We start from the raw sequence: 21,380 nt of genomic DNA on the forward strand, positions 1-21,380 counted from the left end.
TTCATTTATATTATTTTGACAAAGCTTTATCATTTTTCTTCTCTTTTTTCTTTGGTCATGGGGCTTGAACTCTGGGCCCGAGCATTGTCCTTGAACTCTTCAGCTCAAGGTGAGCGCTCTACCACTTGAGCCACAGCGCCACTTTTGGTGGTTAATTGAGATGAGTCATACAGACTTTCCTGCATGGGCTGGCTTTGGACTTTGATCTTCAGATCTCAGCTTCCTAAGTAGCTAGGATTACAGGCGTGAGCCACTGGCGCCCAGCTCACTTTATCACTTTGCAACTTTTGGAAATTTGATGAGTTATGAACAAGTTTTACACAACTAGTGTATAATCTCCCATTTGCTCCGTAATGAATTCTTTAACTTTATTGTTACTCTTGAATATATTATTGCAATATTTCCCTGCCAAATTTTCCTGGTTTATATGTATGTCATAGCAGTTCTATAAACTAGGGCTGGTAAGGTGGCTCAATGGTAGAGTGCTTGCCTCGCATGCATGAGGCACTACATAAACAGAAAAAATAAGAAGTGGCGCTGTGGCTCAAGTGGTAGAGCACTAGCCTTGAGCTGAAGAGATGAGGGACAGGGCCCAGGCCTGGAGTTCAGGCCCCATGACTGACAAAAAAAACCCTAAAGTTCTATAAACTAGAATCTACAGATCAGGCAGTAGAAAGACATTTAGATCTAAAAACAAATTGAAGCTTAATTTTTCTTAAACAGCACCATTTCATACTTTATCATATTTACCTGAAATGTATATATATATTTTTTTTACAGATTAGATGCAATTGCTCGAGATGCTGAGCTAGTTGATAAGTCAGAAACAGACCTTAGACGACTAGGAGAATTGGTACACAATGGTTGCATTAAAGCTTTAAAGGATAGTTCTTCAGGAACAGAACGAACAGGTAACATTAATTTGAGAATTATTTAAAGAGAAGTAAATGAAAAGTTTTAAGTTAGTTACCTTAAGTTACCTATTCAAGCCCATTCTCAGTACTTGGGAATAGCAAACAGAATTGAAGTTTTGAGAGCAATAGAAATCCTTTATAGTTCCTCAGTTTGGAACAATATGAGGAATTATTATTATGCCATCTTTTTACCATAAGTAGACATGTTACTTACTGATTTGCACTATGCCTATTTCATTATGCTTGTTTTTAAATTGATACAGCTAAAGAAAAATATTTACATAAGATTTACTATTCAGATACACTGAAAAAAAAGTAGTAGAATTCTTAGAGGCCAACAGTATTTATTAATAGACCTGCTTTGTAAAATTGATTTTGATAATTACATGGAATAGTTTTTTATTCCATATCTGCCAGCATATGTGTGTGTGTGTGTGTGTGTGTGTGTGTGTGTGTGTGTGTGTGTGTGTGTGTGTGTGTGTGTGTGTGTGTGTGTGTGTGTGTGTGTGTGTGTGTGTGTGTGTGTGTGTGTGTGTGTATGTATATGTATGGTGGAGATTAAAATTTTCTAGTAATACGGCAGTATTCATGTAATAGCATATGTAGTCTTCTTCCAGAATTAGGTTTCATACATCTTTCTGTACTTTTTTAAAAATTAAGGTGGTAGACTTGGAAAAGTGAAGGGTCCAACATTCCGAATATCAGGAGTACAAGTGAATGCTAAGCTAGTCATCTCCCATGAAGAAGAATTAATACCTTTGCACAAATCTATTCCTTCTGATCCAGAAGAAAGAAAGCAGTGAGTTATTTACTTCATATAATTTTTGTGGTTAATCAGCCGTTTTGTTATGAATATGTTAATTTCTTGTATTATTGGCTAGTTTTGAATACAAATTTTTTAAGTATACACCCATTTTTACAAAATTTTCCATTAAGGCTATTAAGAAACTAATTGTAATTTCGTTACTAGGTATACAATCCAATGTCACACAAAAGCTGCTCATTTTGATATAGACTGGGGCAAGGAAGACGATTCCAATTTATTAATTGGTATTTATGAGTATGGCTATGGAAGTTGGGAAATGATTAAAATGGATCCAGATCTCAGTCTAACACACAAGGTAATTTTATATTTCTTGACTTCCTTGAACAGTAATGGGTTTGTTTTTCTTCTCTAATTCTTTTGGGGGGAAAATCTCTTGTGAATAAGCTCTACCAGGACTAAGGAAACCATAGCTCTAGTTAGTTTTGTGAACTTCACTTTTGAAGTTGGTTTTCTTGAAAGTATTGGATTTAAATAAATATTGAGAGTTTATATTTGTTTTCAAGGCATATGTATATATTTCTTCAGATTACTAGGTTATAGTTCTTTCATTTATTAGTAAGGTCAAAAAGGACTTTTTTATTATTTTATTTGTGAACATATTGTACAGAGGGGTTACAATTACATGGGCAGGATAATGCATACATTTTTTTTAACTCTGGATATTTATTCTACTTCAAGTAACAAAACCTACGAAGTCCTGTGTTGTAATGTACAGTGATATAACACTCTGTAATACAAAATATAATGTACAGAAATTTCTATCAAGTAAACCTAAAGAAACACACTTGATTTTTACACTTGGGTATTTAAATTAGAAAAATACGCTTTATACATAAAAAAATCTGTGCATCATATAAAAAGGACTTTTTTAATCTAACTTTTTTTAAAGGTATCAATGTTTATGAATTTTTGCTGATTTGATTATACTACATTGTATCTTTTCATACAATAGGTAACACTTGTTTACTCTTTATCTTAATGGGCCAAATGGGAAGCTTTAGGTATCAGTATTCAATCTTTTGTTTTTGTGAAACCAAACTTAAAAAGTCTAAAGTCTACATTTCCACTGAAAATTTTTCTCAAAATGATTTATTTTGTTTTCCTTTTAGATAGATGCTACTTTTTATCTTGGTAATTTTTATATACATTATATTTAACCCATTGTCATTGATAGCACAGAGAGAGAAGGGATTTTTTTTTTTTTTTGGCCAAGAAATGTAAATCTCTGACTGTGATATAGGTATAAAAATTTGTTGTGTGTGTGTGTGTAATTTGCATACATAATTACTAAGAATTAAAACTCATTTGTCAATGGCGCTAACCATTTTTACCACAAAATTTTCTATTTTACTTATTAGAAACAACCTGAGCTAGATACAAGTGGTGTAGGCCTGTAATCCTAGCTAAGTCAAAAAGCAGACATCTATGGGATAGCTGTTCAAAGCCAGCCCAGGCAGAATATGTCTATTTGACTCTTATCTCCAAAAACCAGCAAAAAGGTAGCTGGAATTGTGACTCAAGGATAGTTCACACTAGCTGAGAAAATAAGCCTAAAGCCCTAAGTTCAAACACCAGCATCCCTTCCTCAAAAAAGCAGAACAGAAAGCAAGCCACCTATATAATAAATTGCCTTTTCAGATTCTTCCAGATGATCCTGATAAAAAACCACAAGCAAAACAGTTGCAGACACGTGCAGACTACCTCATCAAATTACTTAGTAAAGACCTTGCAAAAAAAGAAGCTATGAGACTTTCTGGTGCAGTAAGTTAATGTTTAAGAGCAGTTTGCTTTTTCATGTTTGTTGACATACTAGATATTGATAATTACTCTGAGGTTACAAGTTTTAGGTATTTTAGTAGTTTTATTTCTCTTAAATTATTTTTATCATGTATGTTAAAACTTGTGAGTTATGTTTCAGAATTGAGATCCTGTTTTTTTCTAGAATTTGAAGAAGAATCAGAAAAAAATAGATGAGTATTTTAGTTTCTGTTAAGCCTCTATCCTGTAGTATTTTCAGGCAGCAAAGTTTAAGGGTTATTAAGTTAAAGGTTATTGAGCTTCTTTACAAAGAGACTCTAGTGGACAGTGTCACTGAGCTCAGGATGGTGGGAGTCTTTAAGCAGACTTTAAAATTTACCTGTGATCACAATGTCAGTAACTACCTGTGTAGCATTAAAAACCTTATCTGTTTACTCTCTGGTGCCATTTAGTTGAAGGTGATAATTTAAATGGTGACAATTCTTTCCATCTCATTTCTCCTTATAAAGGAATACTTAAAATTGGTTAGTATTCGTTATTGGCGTTAATATTTTAGATCAATAAACCTAGAGCTTTTTTTTTTTTGACTTTCCAACCTTGGTGCAGAATATTACCAACAAACTTAAGTATAGGTAGGAATGTATGTTCTAACATTTGGATTAGTATCCAAGAAAATCTGTAGAATTGATTAAATAAATTATTTTTAGGGAGGTTCCAAGAGGAAAAAAGCAAGAGCTAAGAAGAATAAAGTGATGAAGTCCATAAAAGTAAAAGAGGAAATAAAGAGTGATTCTTCTCCCCTGCCTTCAGAGAAGTCTGATGAAGATGATGATAAAGTAAGGGTGCATATTTAGTAGCAACCTTTTATACAGAAAGAATACAGCAATTTTTTTGTGTATTTTATTTACATTTAAAATGTGAACATTAGGGCTGGCTCAGTGGTAGAGCGCTTGCCTTGCATGCCTGAGGCCCTGGGTTCGATTCCTCAGCACCACATAAGCAAAAAGAAAAAAGCCGGAAGTGGCGCTGTGGCTCAAGTGGTAGAGTGCTAGCCTTGAGCTGAAGAACTGAGGGACAGCACCTAGGCCCAGAGTTCAGGTTCCACGACTGGACCCCGCTTCCCCCCCCCCCCCCCCAAAAAAAAAAAAAAAGCGAACATTAAGTACTGAATTTTTTTTCCTGTGATACCAAATGTCTTATTCATAGAATATGCATTAGATATGTTTGAGGCATAGAATAAAGGTTCTGTTCTTTTTAAACATTTACTATTTCATTGAGCTGTTTTCTCTTTGAATTTTATTGTAAATTTGAATGAGACTGACTTAGTTTATAGGAAGGTAAACATTACATGCATTGTTATTAAGGAGATTCTGGGATATGTCTCTCAAAATCCATATTCATGTGATCATAGTTACATAAAAAATATTTTAGTCTGTATCAAAGCTGAGTTAGTAATATCATTGGCCATACTTGCACCTTTCAGAATAAGGTTGCTTCTGTGAAACATCCAAATAAAAGAATGAAAACAGAAAGAGATGGTGAAGAACCACTTGAGCCAGATCTTTGTATAAAGAAGGAACCAGGAGAAAAGAGGGAAGCAAAAGAGAATAAAAGAGAAATTGAAAGGGAGCTAAAAGATAAAGATTTAAAGGAAAAAGATTGTAAAGAAAAAAGAGAAAACAAAGTAAAAGAAGCTATGAAGAAGAGAAAAAACATAAAAGAAGAAAAAGTATGCATACTTTTTTAACTTTGTTTTCATAATATAAACTTGAGAAAGTAAAAAATTAGATATACATTTTAGAAATGACATCAGCTCATGTTAGTCTCAATAACTTAAGTTTTTCAGTATGTGTTGATATATATAGTAAGAGAAAAAGTGGGTTTGACCATTTTTTTAAAATAGACTTATCTACAGGGTAACATTAGAAAGGTGGTTTAATTTTGGTTTTTCCAAATGAAGTAGGGGTAAAATAGACAAGTGTATTTAAAGAAATAAGTACTTAATGAAATGAACAAAAAAGTTTTCTAAGAATGTTAATCATTTTGTTCCTGTGTTGGGGCTTTTATTTCCTCTTTTTTTCAGTTGAGTGAATCCAAATCTGAAAATAAGGAGCGATCCAAAAAGTCTTCAATGTCAGATGCACCAGTTCATATCACTGCAAGTGGTGAACCAGTTCCCATATCAGAAGAATCTGAAGTCCTTGATCAGAAGACATTTAGCATTGTAAGCAGTAGACTTTCTCAGAATAGTCATTTAAATTGCAGTTTAATTTTTGGACCTTTTAACTTAGGTGTTTGTAACTGATAGTATAATTCAGATTAATGACAGAGACTTATATTTTAAAAGGTGTCAATAGAGAATTAATTTGGAAAAAATTCTTTTCATATATTATTTTTCTTTCATCAAAATGATTTTTTTCCTGTACTTCAGAAGTTTACATAAGAGGGTTCATCTAAGTGTCCAGTGCTTCAGAATCACCCGTTCCATCATTCTCCTTTGCTCACCTGTTTACTCCTTTCAGATTCATTTCACATTTCCCACTTTTTTTGTCACATAAATACATTGAATAATATTTTTAGTTTTATTTTTTAGTTAGCATGCCTGAGCAGTATGATGTAATAATTCCCTGGATACAAGCACTGTACTTTGAACAAGTTCATTCTCTCCATTATATTCATACTCTATCCCTATTTTGGAGGGTACAGGTTTTAAATAAACACTGAAGTAAAGGCATTAAGAAATACTCAGAGAGATCCTGTTCCTTTCATTCTGGCATTTTTAACTTTAACTCAATTTTATAGAGCTTCTTACCTATAATGAGGAGGCTTTTTTTTCCTGCAGCCTCTTATAGAAAACTCTTAGAATGGGCTGGGAAGGTGGCTCAGTGGTAGAGTGCTTGCCTTGTATGCATGAGGCCCTGGGTTTGATTCCTCAGCACCACATATGCAGAAAAAGCCGGAAGTGGCGCTGTGGCTCAAGTGGTAGAGTGCTAGCCTTGAGCTGAAGAGCTGAGGGACAGCACCCAGGCCCAGAGTTCAGGCCCCACAACCGGGGAAAAAAAAAAAAAGAAAACTCTTAGAATATTAAAAATGAAAATGGCTATATTTTACTAGATAGTGAAATGTACAACAAAAACATAAATTATAAGCCCCAATGTTTTATTCCTATATTTAAAGAACCTAAAATTTCACAGTCAAATTTATTACTAATATTTCTAAGCCCACAATCTATGTGTACTAAATCATTGTGAATTGACAAAATTTCTTAGATCTTTTATTGAGCAACACTGGCCTAATATATGACTAGTTAAACATAATGAAACATTATATCCAAAGAAAAGAAACTCTTATATAACAAGATTGTGAGGTGGGAAGACAGTATTTGTATGTGTGTGATATTACTGGTACATAACAGGTATGGGATGTTCAGAGCTTGAATTAAGGCTAAGAAATGTATTATTACAGACAGTAACTGAAGGAAATATACAGTATGGTATACAATTGTATCACATTTGTACAGTATACGTAAGTGTAATATGTTCATATATATGCTCTTTAAAACTTTTTAACATGAATATTTTATATTGCTTTGCAAATTTGACATTTTATTCATTAGATTTTGGCATAATCTTAGGTTCATTTTATCACTATTAATCAAATGCTGTATATCACATTGTTTTTTTCATCTGTGCATCACTTGATGGACACCTAGACTGACTCCATAATTAAGCTGTTATGAATAGTGCTGCTATAAATCGATGGATATACAACTATCTTTTCTTGTACATTGATTTATACTGTCAGATATAATCCCAGGAATGGTACAGTAGAAATCATGTTATTCTGGTTTTCATTTGTTGAGGAACATCTATAGTCAATAAAATGGTGATGCACCAACTTATATTTGTTTTCTTTCCTTCCCCCACCCCGATCCTGGAACCTGGAACCTGAACTCTGGGCCTATGTGATGTCTCTGAGCTCCTTTTGCTCAAGGCTAGCCACAGCATCACTTCTGGCTTTTTATGAGTAGTTTACTGGAGATAAGAGTCTCATGGACTTTCCTGCCTGGACTGGCTTCACACCATGATCCTCAGAGGATCTCAGCCTCCTGAGTAGTTAGAATTAGACGTGTAAGCTGCTGGCACCCCACTTGATTTGTTTTCTTAAAGTCATTCTAATTGAGGTGCCTGGAATCTCAGTGTTGTTTTTATTTTAATTTCCCTTATGGCTGAAAATGTTGGAACATCTTCATAAATTTATTTCTTGACCATTTATGTGTTTTTTGAGAACTATCTTTTCAATTCATTTTGCTCATTAATTGGATAGTTTAAAATATTTTCTTTTATGAAGTAGTTAATACAAAGAGTTTTAATTCCAGAATTCAGATTTTAAGCACAGTGCATCTTGATCATTGTCACCCTTCTCAATAATTCTTTTGATATTTGAGGGAGAGTCCATTATATATTCTGATATTAGTCCTTTATTCAGTGACTAGGAGGCAAAGATTTTCTTGCATTTTATAGGTGGTTTCTGTTCCGATAATTTTCTTTGCTGTATAGAACCCTTTTTAATTTACTTTTTAATTCTTAGCTCCTAAGCAGTTGATACCTATAAAAAGATGTCACCTATGCATATATCTTGGAGTAGCTTACCTTTATTTTCCTCGGTTTGTTTCAAAGTTTCAGACCATACATTTAGACTTTCATCCATTTGGAATTAATATTTATGCAGGCTGAGATTATTTTCAGTCTTCTATGTGTGGATACCACTTTCCCCAGCGCTATTCAATAAATATTGAATAGGACAAGCTCTCTAATGTATAACTTTTGACACATTTGTCAATCTTGATTGCTGTAGCCAATGTTGTTTCTGGATCTTTTGTTGGTTCGTGTGTCTGTTTCTGTGCAAGGACATTGTAGCTCTGTAGTATTTCATCAAGTGAGGTATTATTTGGGGTCTTCTGTGTTTCTATATGAATTAATTTTCCATTTATTGAAAAATGACATGAGTTTTTATGAGAATTACATTGAATCTTCAGATTGCTTTCAATAGTGTAGTCATTTTCACAATATTAATTTTGCTGATTCATGAACACGTGCATGTTTTCACCTTCTAATGTCTTTCTCAATTCAATTCTATAGTTTGGTAGTAATTTATTTTAGAATTCTTTTGCCTCCTTTTGTAAGTTTACTTCTTGGTATTTAATGTTTTTAGGGTTCTTGTAAATGGGGTTTCTTACCTGATTTCTTCCTTACTTGTTTGATTTTGGTATATAGAAAACCTAAGCTGTTTTCTTTTTGCTACTTTGTGAAAAATAGTTATTACAACCAAGAGATTTTTGGTGGAATCTTTAGTTTTTTTTTTTTTAATCTTTGTATCTAAAAACAGCAATATTATGACTTCTTTATGATTTGCATCTTTTTAAAAAATCTCTTTCTTGTCTAATTACTCTGGCTAAGAATTCAAGCGTTATATGCCTAGTTCTTGACCTTGAGGAATTGTATTGGTTTTCCTCAATTAATATAATGTTAGTTATAGGTTTTTATATTGTGGTATATTCCTTTTATTTCTGTTTTCTTCAGGACTTTTCATGAAGGAATACTGGATACTCTTATGCCTTTTCTACATCTACTGAGATACTTAGGCAATTTATGTCCTTTACTTTCTTTATGTATCCTATTAATATGTACTGGGGATGTGTATTGAAACATCCTTGTGTACTTACAGTGAAACTTCATATAGTATGATTTTTAATGTGTCACTTTTAGTTTTCATTCATTATACTGAGTTTCTTTTTTTTCTTTTTTCTTTTTTCTTTTTTTTTTTTTTTTTTTTGGGTCCGGTCGTGGGGCCTGAACTCTGGGCCTGGGCGCTGTCCCTCAGCTCTTCAGCTCAAGGCTAGCGCTCTACCACTTGAGCCACAGCGCCACTTCCGGCTTTTTTCTTTTTGCTTATGTGGTGCTGAGGAATCGAACCCAGGGCCTCAGGTATGCAAGGCAAGCACTCTACCACTGAGCCAACTTCCCAGCCCTATACTGAGTTTCTATGTCAAAATATATATACATATATATATGTATATATGGAAGGAATTTGTAATTTTTCCCCCCTCTCCAACCCCTATCCTTGCTCTTCCTCCCCATCCCCTTTTACCCTTTTTTTAATCTTTTTTAAAATCTTTTCAATGAATCAACTTTTTGTTCTGTTGATTCTTTGTATTGTTTCAGTCTCCATTGTTATTTCTGCCCTACTCTTTATTGTTTCCTTTTTCTACTTTGGAATTGACTAGTTGTTGTTTTTCTGAAAGTTGCAGGTACATCAGTAGGTTATTAATTTGGGATCTCTCTGATTTTTTTTTTTTTTATTGAAGGCACTCATAAACTTAAAACTGCCTTTGCTGTGACACAAAGTCTCTCGTAAGTTGTGTTTTCATTTTTGTTTGATTCTAGGAATTTTTTATTTCTCTGTTTATGACTCACTGCGCATTCGGTGGTAAATTGTTCAGTCTCCATGTGTTTGGGTATTTTCTGTGGTTTCTCTTGTTGGTTTGTAGTTTTAGTTCCTCTATAGCCTAAGAAAATGTCAAAAATTATTTCAGTTTTCTTACATTTCTTAAGAGTTGCTTTATATTGGAAGATACCTATTTTGTAGAAAGTTCTGTGGGCTTTTGAGGAGAAACTAATCTCTGGATATGTTAAGTGTATTTGACCTATAGTTGTTTGTTTTTTTTTTTAATTCTGAAGATTCTTTGTGGTTGTTTTTGTTCAGATGACCTATCTATTGGTTAGAGTTGGGTATAAGAAATTTTTTATTTCTTTTGTAACTAATTTTGGTTTGATGTTTTTGTCAGACAGGAGCATAGTTTTGGAGGAGTAATCCTGCTTTTTTTTTTTTTTTTTTTAACATTTCTTGCGCATCTGAATCCTACTCTTTATTGGAGGTTTTAATCACCTGTAGAATTGCAGTTGAGATATTCTATGTTCAGGCAGGACAGTATAGTGACAGAGTTGAGGTGCTGTTTCTCACCGTTGGAGTTAGGATATGGCTCAGTAGTCAAAGCATTCAACCACACTTTGCTTATTTCAATTATTGCTAGCCTCATAGAAATTGGATAGCCTGTGAACCTGGGGCAAGTTCTCACTTGGAATAGGCAGCAGGCATCCAAGCCTACAGGTGATCCCCTGAATGCCTCAGACAGAGCATGGACATAGCAAACAGAACGGAGCCCTGTACTAGCTAGGGGAATAGGTTCCCTTTACCCTCTCACAGCCTTCTAATTTTCATCCAATTGTTTTTTTATTGTGAAAATACTGTACAGAGGGGTTACAATTACATGGGCAAGATAATCCATTGTAGCCACTCCTTTGTTTCCCCTTCCCATCCCATCTTCCCCCACCCCCCCACCCGACCCTCCTCCCCCTCTTACCAAAGTTCATCTAATTGTTAAAATAAATGGACAGTGTTCTACTCTGTCCATGAATTTACCCTTCATTTATCTTCATAAATGATCTTTTATTATCCTAGAGATGAAAAATAGAATTGTTTTAAACACAGATTCCAGAGCCAAGCATTCTGGGCTTGCCCTGGATTTTATTTCTATTTAAGGAATACTCTTTTATTGATGAATAACTGAGTAGTAATAAATCACCTGGCCTTCTGTGTCATTATCTCCAGTTTCCATCTTTTTAGGCTTTTGCTTTTACATAGATTTCAATCAATTCTGGTTTCCCACACATTGAGCAAATACTGAGATATAAGCCACACTCATCTCTTTACTGAGTTACTCAATAAGATCATACTTGTTCTTACGGTTTCAACCATTCTCTTGTCATAGTATGACCATTCCATAATGCAGTTTGTACTTGATACAGCAGTTGGTGGTTGTAATAGTTACAAGAAGAATTAAGTCATATCTGTTATTTCTATACTTCGAGCTCTCAAATGACTTTCCATCTCTCTTAAAACTTTTTATTGTATATATTACATATATATATATATATATATATATATATATATATATATATATATATATATATATATATATATATACATTTTCTGGATCATATAAAAATCTTATTTTATATGACCAGAGGCACATAGGCATTACACCTTGTATTCCCTCCCCTAAGAGTATCCTCCTTTGGTCTTACTATGTGAATGCCTAGAGTCCTGTACAATTTATCATGTCCTGGTGTATTTTATACCTAGCTTCTGCAGATGAGAGAAAAATGTATGGTTTGTGTCTCTGAGCTTAGTTTACCTCACTTAGCATGATGCTTTCTAGGTCCATCCATTTCCCTGCAAATGGCATATTATTCTATCTAATGGCTATATAAAATTCCATTGTGTATAGGTACTACATTTTTTGAATCCACTCATCTATTTAGGGCATCTGGGCTGTTTCTACAATTTGGTTTAAAGATAAATAACTTTCAAAAACCTGAAGTAGTATATTGTCATCATTATATCATCTGGAATGACAAATGTCATTTCTATCACCTAATGTCGCTTTTCTTATATAGTTCCAGACCCATTAGCATTCATATATTTTTCCTTAAACATTTTCAAGCAAAATTTTGCTTATAACATGCCCTCTGTAAAATAAGATAGGAAGCAATCTGCTGTTTCTCTTTGTATTGAACATAGTTGTCATGAAAAACTAAATCACTATGTTTTGCACTGGATTCTAGGTTTTATAAAATCATCATCTATCATACATACTGATCTATTTCTTAAGTTTAGAATAATGCTAACAACATAGCATATATTCAACTTATAGGTGTTTAATATATTATTTTCTAGCAGGATGTAAACTACCAAAATTAAACCAGAAGTAAAAAACAAAGGAGCTATGAATAATGCCAACAGTGTAGTTAGGAAATGACTGTTTAATAAGACTACTTAGAATGGTATATTTTTGCATTAAAAATAATTTTATAGAATCTAAGTAAAGTTCAAGGCTTGTATTTCCGTGAAGACTGATTTTCACATGACATTAATTATTTTCCCGAAGGAAATACAAAGGGGAAAAATGATGTGGATTTGTGAGGTGACCTGCAGTTGCTTTTTTCATCACCCTACAGTGCTATATTTACTCAAGTCAATGTCACTGAGCAAGCCCGCTCTTGCCATGTTAAGGTTTCTAATATATGTATTTATGTTCTTTTCCTGTTTTCAAGTGTAAAGAAAGAATGAGGCCTGTAAAAGCAGCTTTGAAACAACTTGATAGACCCGAAAAAGGCCTCTCAGAAAGAGAACAGCTGGAACATACCAGACAATGTTTAATAAAAATTGGAGACCATATCACAGAATGTCTGAAAGAATATACAAATCCTGAACAAATTAAGCAGTGGAGAAAGTAAGTGATACACTGTTAAATTTATCACTATGTATTTGTTGACATTAAGCAAGTTTTCATGGTATCCATTTTTGTTATGTTCTCCCTTTACATTTTTTACCAAATGCCTTAAAAATAATGGAAATGCAGTACTATTTTTGTTTAAAAATTATTGTAATTAAGAGATGCTGAAAACAATAGAATTTAAGGAGATGCATGCTTATTGATTTGTGTTAGGTCCAGCTCTGATGCTTTACCCAAAATGAGATAGTTGTGCAGGTTATAAGGTCAGGAGCAGAACTTAATTCCTGACTTAAGTATTTCTAGGGAAAAATGTATTTGTATAAAGAATTATGAACAAAAAGATAGTTTTAATTTTCTTACTCTTGTGAATTAACTGTAGAATGTGGGAAAGTCTTGATGTACTTAGTTCTATAGATTTCAGTTGAATCAGGTATTTGTTTTCTCAGCTAAATATTGTTTTAAATTATATTTCAAGGTAAATGTCATAACTACAATGTATATTTGGGTTTTCTTATGATGACTAACTTAACATAATATTTACCTTTTGAGGTGTTACTGATAATTTAGAATTACATTAAGGTGTTCAATTTGATGACTTAGTATACATTATTAAATGATGCATGGTTAATAACTAATGCATGCTTTAAACAGAAGGAGGTCTAGAGATACATGCCATTCTTGGTTTATAGTGTCAGTTCAGAAAGTAAGAGTCCCCCCCTCAAGGCTAATGCTCTACCACTGGAACTATATATAGTACCACTTCCAGCCTTTTCTGAGTAAGAGTCTCACCGACTTTCCTGCCTGGACTGGCTTTGAACCATGACCCTCAGATCTCAGTCTAAGTAGCTAGAATTATAGGCATGAGCCACTGGCACCTGGCAGTGATAGCCATTTTAATGCCTTAAGACTATCTTTGGCCTAACCTTTCTTATCTGATACTGTTCCCAAACCATTAACATACCTCATCCATAAAGTCGGTAATAACATTAACAATATCTGAATACCTTCTTTTTTTTAAATTTTTATTTTTTTTTGGGGGGTGGGGCTGAACTCTGGGCCTGGGCACTGTCCCTTAGCTCTTCAGCTCAAGGCTAGCGCTCTACCACTTGAGCCACAGTGCCACTTCCAGCTTTCTTTTCTTTTTGCCTATGTGGTACTGGGAAACGAACCCAGGGCCTCAGGCATGCAAGGCAAGCGCTCTACCGCTGAGCCACCTTCCCAGCCCCCTGAATACCTTCTTAATTTTTCACTTTACATATGTTTGATTCATTTTAAATCAGGGCTTATTTCTACTTTTTATTCCAATGGCTATAAAATTAAGGGGTTTGAAGGAACAGTATTGTTAGTGTCCTTTGAATCATGCTGAAAATAAATATGAAAATTAATCTTTTTAGTTTAGACTATCACATAGAAAGATAGGTGCTTCTGTTTGAGCCTCAAATGGTTCTGTAAAAAAAAAAAACTTAGTATTTTCCAGGAAATTAATTTCCTTTTTCTTTCAGAAACCTGTGGATTTTTGTATCTAAGTTTACTGAATTTGATGCAAGAAAATTACATAAATTATATAAGCATGCTATTAAAAAGCGGCAAGAATCTCAGGTAAATCAATACTTTTTGTTGTTGTTGTTTTTGAAAGGGGGTGGCCTGCCCTGGAGCTTGAATTTAAGGGCCTAGGCATCAGCCCTGGGCTTTGCTCAAAGCTTCAAGGCTAGTGCTCTCTACTTTGAGCAGCAGCTTCCCTTTTGGCTTTTGGTGGTTCATTAGAGATAAGAATCTCAATAGACTTTCCTGCCCAAACCACAATCCTCAGATCTCAGCCTCCTGAGTAGCTAGACTACAGGCATGAGCCACTAGCATATATAATTTCTACTTAGAAAAAAGATTTTAGGGCTGGGAAGGTGGCTCAGTAGTGTAGTGCTTGCCTTGCATACATGAGGCCCTGGGTTTGATTCCTCACAACCACATAAGCAGAAAAAGTCAGAAGTGACGCTGTAGCTCAAGTGCGGTAGTACACTAGCCTTGAGCTGAAGGCTAAGGGACAGAGTCCAGGCCCCACAACCGACCCCCCCCCCAAAAAAAAAAAAAAAGACTTTATGTGTAAAGTAACATTTGTGTTCCATGTGCATTTTAATACCTTACGTGGGAATTTTAAGTGTCTTCCTTTCTCCCCCATCCCCCTTGTATGAGTATTTTAAACCACTTAAAAAGACTCTTATGTATTTTAGCAAAGCAATGACCAGAACAGCAACTTGAATGCTCATGTGATTAGAAATCCAGGTAAGTTAAATCTGTTTTCCTTTTTAAAAAAGTATATAAACCACATTATTAAATGGTTTAAACTGTTTAAAGTACCATTGTGCTAAGTGGATTCTGTAGTTCTCATACAAGTTTACATTATTTTTTCAAAACATATTCTCTTGTAGTATTTTAGCTTACTATCCTTTCTGTAAAACAATCATTTGACAGTTTCTAGGAAATGTAGGATGATTGTTAAGTGAGTGAATTCTTGTTTTATATCATTCAAAAATTGAATTTTGATTTTCTGTGAGTCAGCAGAAGGATAGTCCAAGGAAAATGTGGGTACAATGTTTTTCAGTTGTAATTGTTTTACATTTCAAAACCAAGTAGTCTTTTAAGCATTGGTGCTGCTTTTTAAACCATTTTTATTAACAGACTGTATTTTGGAAATTATTTTGTTTTAGTAAGGAGTTATTCTTTATCTAGCCATTAAGGTAGTTTTACCACATTAACAAAAATGTCTCTTTTCTTATCTAATAGATGTAGAAAGGTTAAAAGATAATACAAATCATGATGACAGCAGCAGGGACAGTTATTCTTCTGATAGACACTTATCTCAGTACCATGATCATCACAAAGACCGGCACCAAGGAGATTCTTATAAAAAGACTGATTCTAGGAAAAGACCCTATTCTTCATTTAGTAATGGTAAAGATCATCGTGAATGGGATCACTACAAGCAAGACAGCAGGTACTTGACTTACTTTTTTGAAAATGTTGCTTATACATGTCTCTTTTTTATTATATTTGATGTATTTGACCTATCTTGGTCAAGGAGGTTTTCCAAAATCAGAACAGATCTTGTTTATTTAATAAGAAGAAATGTTAATATACAGTGCTTTTTGTTACTCATTTTAAGAACTGAATTTTTCTATGAAACTTTTTGTTTTTGCTGATCCTGGGGCTTGAACTTGGGCCTGAGAGCTGTCCCTGAGCTCCTTTTTTGTTCAAGGCTAATATTCTACCACTTGAGCCACAGCACCACTTCTGACTTTTTCTGAGTAGTTTATTGGACATACAAGTCTCACAGACTTTCTTGCCTTGGGCTGGTTTCAAACCATGATCCTTAGATCTGAGCCTCCTAAGTAGCTAGGAATACAAGCCTGAGCCAACAGTGCCTGGCTATAAAACAGTTTTGAATTAAAAAACTGAAGTCAAAATACACAGTCAAGCCAGGTGCCGGTGGCTCACACCTGTGATCCTAGCTACTGAGGAGGCTGAGACCGTAGGATCACGGTTCAAAGTCTGCCCCGGCAGGAAACTCCGTGAAACTCTTTATCTCCAATAAACCACCAGAAAACCGGAAAGTGGCACTGGAGCTCAAGTGGTAGAACACTAGCCTTGAGCTGAAGAGCTGAGGGACAGTGCCTCAAGCTACGTGATTGACCAAAAAAAAAAAAAAAAAAAGTACACAGTGAAAGTTGTGGAGACTATTGGGTCAAATGCTCTCCAAAATACAGATTAAAGTAAAAATGGCCCAGAATTTGTTGGGGAGAATTGTGAATTCCATATTTTTAAAATTATTGTTCCTAAGTTAGAAAATATGTTTTTGTTTTCGTTTTCTCCCTCCTTCTCCTGTCCACAAGTAAGATTCTATATTCTATATTGTTATATAACCAAATAATTTCCATTAATCAATATTCCTGATGGTTTTTAAGGTAATTTATGATATTTAATGAAATACTAAGTATATATATACAATTAAAAGCATATGTTAAGTATTTTTTAGGAAGTTTCTTTTTAACATTTAAATTTGCATTATTTGACTAAAAAGCTGAATTTCTCTTTTATTAGGTACTACAGTGAGAGAGAAAAACACAGAAAGCTGGATGATCACAGGAGTAGAGATCACAGGTCAACTTTGGAAGGAAGTTTAAAGGATAGATCTCATTCTGACCATCGATCTCATTCAGATCATCGGTTACATTCAGATCACCGGTCAAGTTCTGAATACACGCATCATAAATCTTCCAGGGATTATAGATATCACTCAGATTGGCAAATGGACCACAGAGCTTCCAGTAGTGGCCCCAGGTCACCACTAGATCAGCGGTCTCCTTATGGCTCCAGATCTCCGTTTGAACATTCAGTTGAACACAAAAGTACACCCGAGCATACCTGGAGCAGTAGGAAAACATAACAAAAAACTTGTCTTTCTGGACTTAACTTTTAGCCATATATCATAAACCAACACAGTAATTGCCTTACATGACTTGAAAAATTGATTATAAACAGATATTCTATCAGTAGCAGTATTGTTACTTCTTTCCAGGATGCAAGGTCTATTACCCCAACAGAAGAGAAAATATTTTTATATTTAAGGATTATGCTGCACTGTACTACAAATATTGTAGTACTTTTTTTTTTCTTTTTTTAAAGAAATGAAAAATGTTTACTATAACAGGGACCTCAACACTGCCCTCCCGTATCCGTATAGGCTGGATAAAACTGTTTTTAAAAAGTCAGTGATTTTTCAGCTGACCTCCATTTAAATTATGTTTGTATATGTACTCTGACCTGTGATCATGTTTCAGGAAGGAATGAAAGAGAGTTCTTTTCTTAATAAAGAAAAAACACTCAAGGACTTTGTTCACTTTCCAAAGCTACTTGTTTACATTGTACACTGCGACCACCTTGCCGCTTTTCATCACAAGCTTGAATATTTAAATTCTGTACTTATACCTGTAATATAGCCAGGAATTTCCTGTTTGTGATCTATTATTATGCCTTTTTACAAAAAAAGAGATGGCTGTAAATTATTGTAAATGTATTAAATGAGCTTTCCTTATTTCCCTTTCTCAGGCTTTTTTTGACTGTTCCTTTCCCTACCAACTCAGGCCTTCTTATTAAAAAACAAAATCAGTGTAAAAACACTTTCTAATGATTTGTCTTGATGGAATCATTGTTTAGAATGTAAAAATGGGGAAAGGGGCCACCTATTTCCATTAGTTCTTTTTATATCAAATATTTTATTAGATACATGTTATTCCCTCTCCCCTTTATTTTCTTTTTTAGTCAATATTTGTTTGTACGTAAAAAAATTGGTATGCTCTGGAAACATTTTTTCAGATGCATTTGGTTTAACAGGTAGACATATAAACACTCTCAAAATCCAAAATAGCCAAAAGTGATGATAAATGCATTTGTTTTCTCTTTTCATGAGGGCAATAATGTCAAATGTGCTATGCAGCCAGGTTAACATTTTAGATAAACTCGATTGACTTTTAATATAAACTGTTACAGTGCACACTGATTGTATATAAAAACCTTCTTTATGACAAATTAAATTTAAGTAAAAGGATATGTGGGCTCCTGTAGTTTTCTGCTGCTTTCTTATTCCCAAACATCTAGTCATTATTTTAAAGTGACATTTAGCTGCCAGAAAAGGATATTAGCGTAAGCAGTGGAATATAGATAAGGTGTAGCAGTGCTAAATCTGCTTTGAAGGCTTGGGTCTTTCTAGAGAGTAAAACTTGGGTCTTTGGATCCTTGGGCTTCCTACAGACATTAGAATGTCTTATATTTATTCATGTTTTTTTTTTTTTTTTTTACTTTGTTTTATCTGTAGGAATTTTTGAATTACATCACACATTTTGGATGTATGCTGTGATGCAACAAATTTGAATCTTTGACAATTTTAAGTATGGGTATATTCTATACTATCCCATTATATATCCTCATGTATTAGTTGTGGGAACAGTCAACTAAAATTTGTGCATAAATTTGTCATATTTTCTTTTATCAAGTCTAAAATTTATATTCAATCTCCCTTTTTTATAGCAGTGAGTCTTTTTAAGTAGTTAACCTCAAAGAAAAGTGAATTTCATTGTTGTCAATGTGTGAGGCAACAACTCAACTTTTAAACCTCAAATTTATATATAAAGAACTCAGTGTTGGCACACAGTTTTTAAGGTTTTGTACTTTTCTCCATATAAGTGATTTATTTTTTTGGTGCTGGTCCTGGGGCTTGAACTCAGGACCTGGGTGCTGTCCCTGGGCTTTGTTTTTGCTCAAGGTTAGCACTCTACCATTTGGAGCCACAGCTCCACTCATGTCTTTTTGGTGGTTAGTAGATCAGAGTCTCAACTTTGGTTTCAAATTGCCATCTTCAGATCTCAGCCTCCTGAATAACTAGCATTACATGCATAAGCCACTGCACCCAGCTTTCTAAATGATTTTATTCCACAAGATAGCATTCAACTAAAACTTGATGCTTGATAAACTCAGAAGCAAAGGACCTAAATCAGGGTTGGCATTTTAAAATCAATTTGTAGCTGGAACATTTATATGATATTTATTGTATAGCTTTTATACAACAATACTGCATTTTTGAAGATAAGGGGATAGGTTCTAATTTTTTTTTAACAGTTCATTTAATTGAGGATGTTGGCTAAGTTAAGTCTAAAACTATCATTTAGTAATAGAAAATATGTCAATTTGTAAAAAGCAATTATGTGAGAAAGGAACAAGCCATAAATTTACTAAGACAGTGGAGAAGAACAGTAGTTCATAGCTATAACAGGGAACATTATAAAATATGCTTATTTTTGTCTTTTACATGCTCATTTGCTTTGCTATTTTTATCCATTTATGTTTAATTTTTTAAGAATGAGAATATGCATAGCATTGTACCAATTAACCCTCCAAATAAATGATTCTTATTAAAAGCAATGGCTTGTCTGCTTTTAAAGACAATATGCTAGAGATTCATTTTCATACTGGAAAGCAGAAGGTACATGATTTTTTTTCATTTCAAAGTGGATGGCTTAATAAAGAGAATCATTACAACTTTGTGTAACATAGTCAGCTTCATATGTGATCATTCCTCCAAAACATTTGTAATGTTTTTGTAGTTTTATAATTAAGGAGTTGTTAACATTTTGAATGATTCATAGCCTAACAATTAAAAATTAACTTAATAACTTAAAAATATTTTAGGTTTCTGGCTTGGCATGTAAAAACAGTAATACTCATTCCTTTGTCAAACATTAAATTCAAGACAGTTTAAAACAGCAGGTGAAACTTACCACTACCAGACTTGATAGGGGAGGAGTTTTGAAGAGAAGGCATTGGGACAACTGTGCCACAGAGGCAAACCTGTTGTTAAAGGTACCAGTAAGAAAACAGCTCAGTTGAAATGATGTGGTGTTTTGGAAATCAGTGATTTTGTAGAATATCGTGTGGTCACTTTGTCTTTTTTAATTTAAAACATGATGTGATTGCCTTATGGAAAATCCTGTGATTTTTTTTTTTTTTTAAGAAATTGAAGATAGGGAATGTTAGCTCTGTAAAAGGAGGAAAGGTAAGATTGCGTAGAAAAGGGGTTGTAAGTCAGTTTTTAAGCATTTTTCCCCAAATGTATACATTCTCCTAATTGAACTTCGTGAACTGGATTTTTCTACCTTAGAAGGCATGTAGGTTAGTGAAACTGCCCTTATATTTAGCTTTAAAAAAGTAAAAGGTACTGCTTTATTTGGTATTTTTATCTAGGTATGCGAGATTGGACTAGAATTTACAAATGTGCCCCAGACTAGACTTCATCATGTTAATATAGAATGCCTCACTTTGGCCTTCCAAATGCTAGATTGCACTGTCTCATGTTCTTTTAACTCCTCTCTCCTTCCCTCTCTTCTTTCTTTCCTCTCTTGTCTCCTCTCTCCTCTCCTTGTGTCTGTCCTCTCTTGCATACTCACTCTCACTCCCAGCTTTTGATTTTGAACTCATGGCTCTCTTGCAAGACAGATTTCTCTACCACTTCAAGTCATGACTTTAAGCAAATACAAAACCTTGGTTTCTTTACAAGTCTGTTAACTATTGTTTTATTGCATTAGGTACAGCCATGTTGTAAAGGAGAAGTGGACATACCTGGCCTATGCCTTATCTTCCAGAGAAAGCATCAGATTTCTTTATATGCTCTAGGGCTCTATGAAGAAGTTTCCTAAAAAATGTCCATTAGGCTTTTTTTTTCTTGGGTGATGTGTGAATTACATTGATTTTTATAAATTTTTATAAACTTAACAGGCCTGGGATAAACACCCTGTTTTATGAAGGTTTATTCCTCCTTCGTGTACTGTTGGATTTGTTAAATGTTTCTGTGTTTACTTTTATTTTTAGGATTGCACGTCCAAGTTGATCACAATATTGGTCATTAATTTTCTGTTGAACCTTTATCAATACGAGGTTGATGCTCACTTTCTGAAGAATTGATAACCTGTATTCCTTTACT

General features: G+C 34.0%; 1 protein-coding gene across 4 annotated transcripts in view; it reads left to right on the top strand.

Moving 5' to 3' along the window:
• Chd1 (chromodomain helicase DNA binding protein 1) overlaps positions 1-19,973 on the top strand; it is a 93,985-nt gene extending 74,012 nt beyond the window's left edge. For 3 of the 4 annotated variants that reach the window (XM_070031018.1, XM_070031021.1, XM_070031019.1), the window contains 12 exons: positions 781-911; positions 1,575-1,713; positions 1,885-2,035; positions 3,379-3,501; positions 4,206-4,334; positions 4,982-5,227; positions 5,582-5,722; positions 12,675-12,853; positions 14,359-14,455; positions 15,082-15,133; positions 15,635-15,845; positions 16,949-19,973. In XM_070031018.1, the coding sequence (XP_069887119.1) occupies positions 781-911; positions 1,575-1,713; positions 1,885-2,035; positions 3,379-3,501; positions 4,206-4,334; positions 4,982-5,227; positions 5,582-5,722; positions 12,675-12,853; positions 14,359-14,455; positions 15,082-15,133; positions 15,635-15,845; positions 16,949-17,294 (1,945 nt within the window). In that variant the 3' untranslated portion in view covers positions 17,295-19,973. The remainder of the gene's footprint in view (positions 1-780; positions 912-1,574; positions 1,714-1,884; positions 2,036-3,378; positions 3,502-4,205; positions 4,335-4,981; positions 5,228-5,581; positions 5,723-12,674; positions 12,854-14,358; positions 14,456-15,081; positions 15,134-15,634; positions 15,846-16,948) is intronic. The other variant, XM_070031022.1, reaches the window with a different exon arrangement.
• The last annotated feature ends 1,407 nt before the right edge of the window (positions 19,974-21,380 follow it).

The sequence above is a fragment of the Dipodomys merriami genome, unplaced genomic scaffold, assembly GCF_024711535.1.
Source record: "Dipodomys merriami isolate MVZ:Mamm:240054 unplaced genomic scaffold, mDipMer1.0.p SCAF_20, whole genome shotgun sequence".
Taxonomy (NCBI): domain Eukaryota; kingdom Metazoa; phylum Chordata; class Mammalia; order Rodentia; family Heteromyidae; genus Dipodomys; species Dipodomys merriami.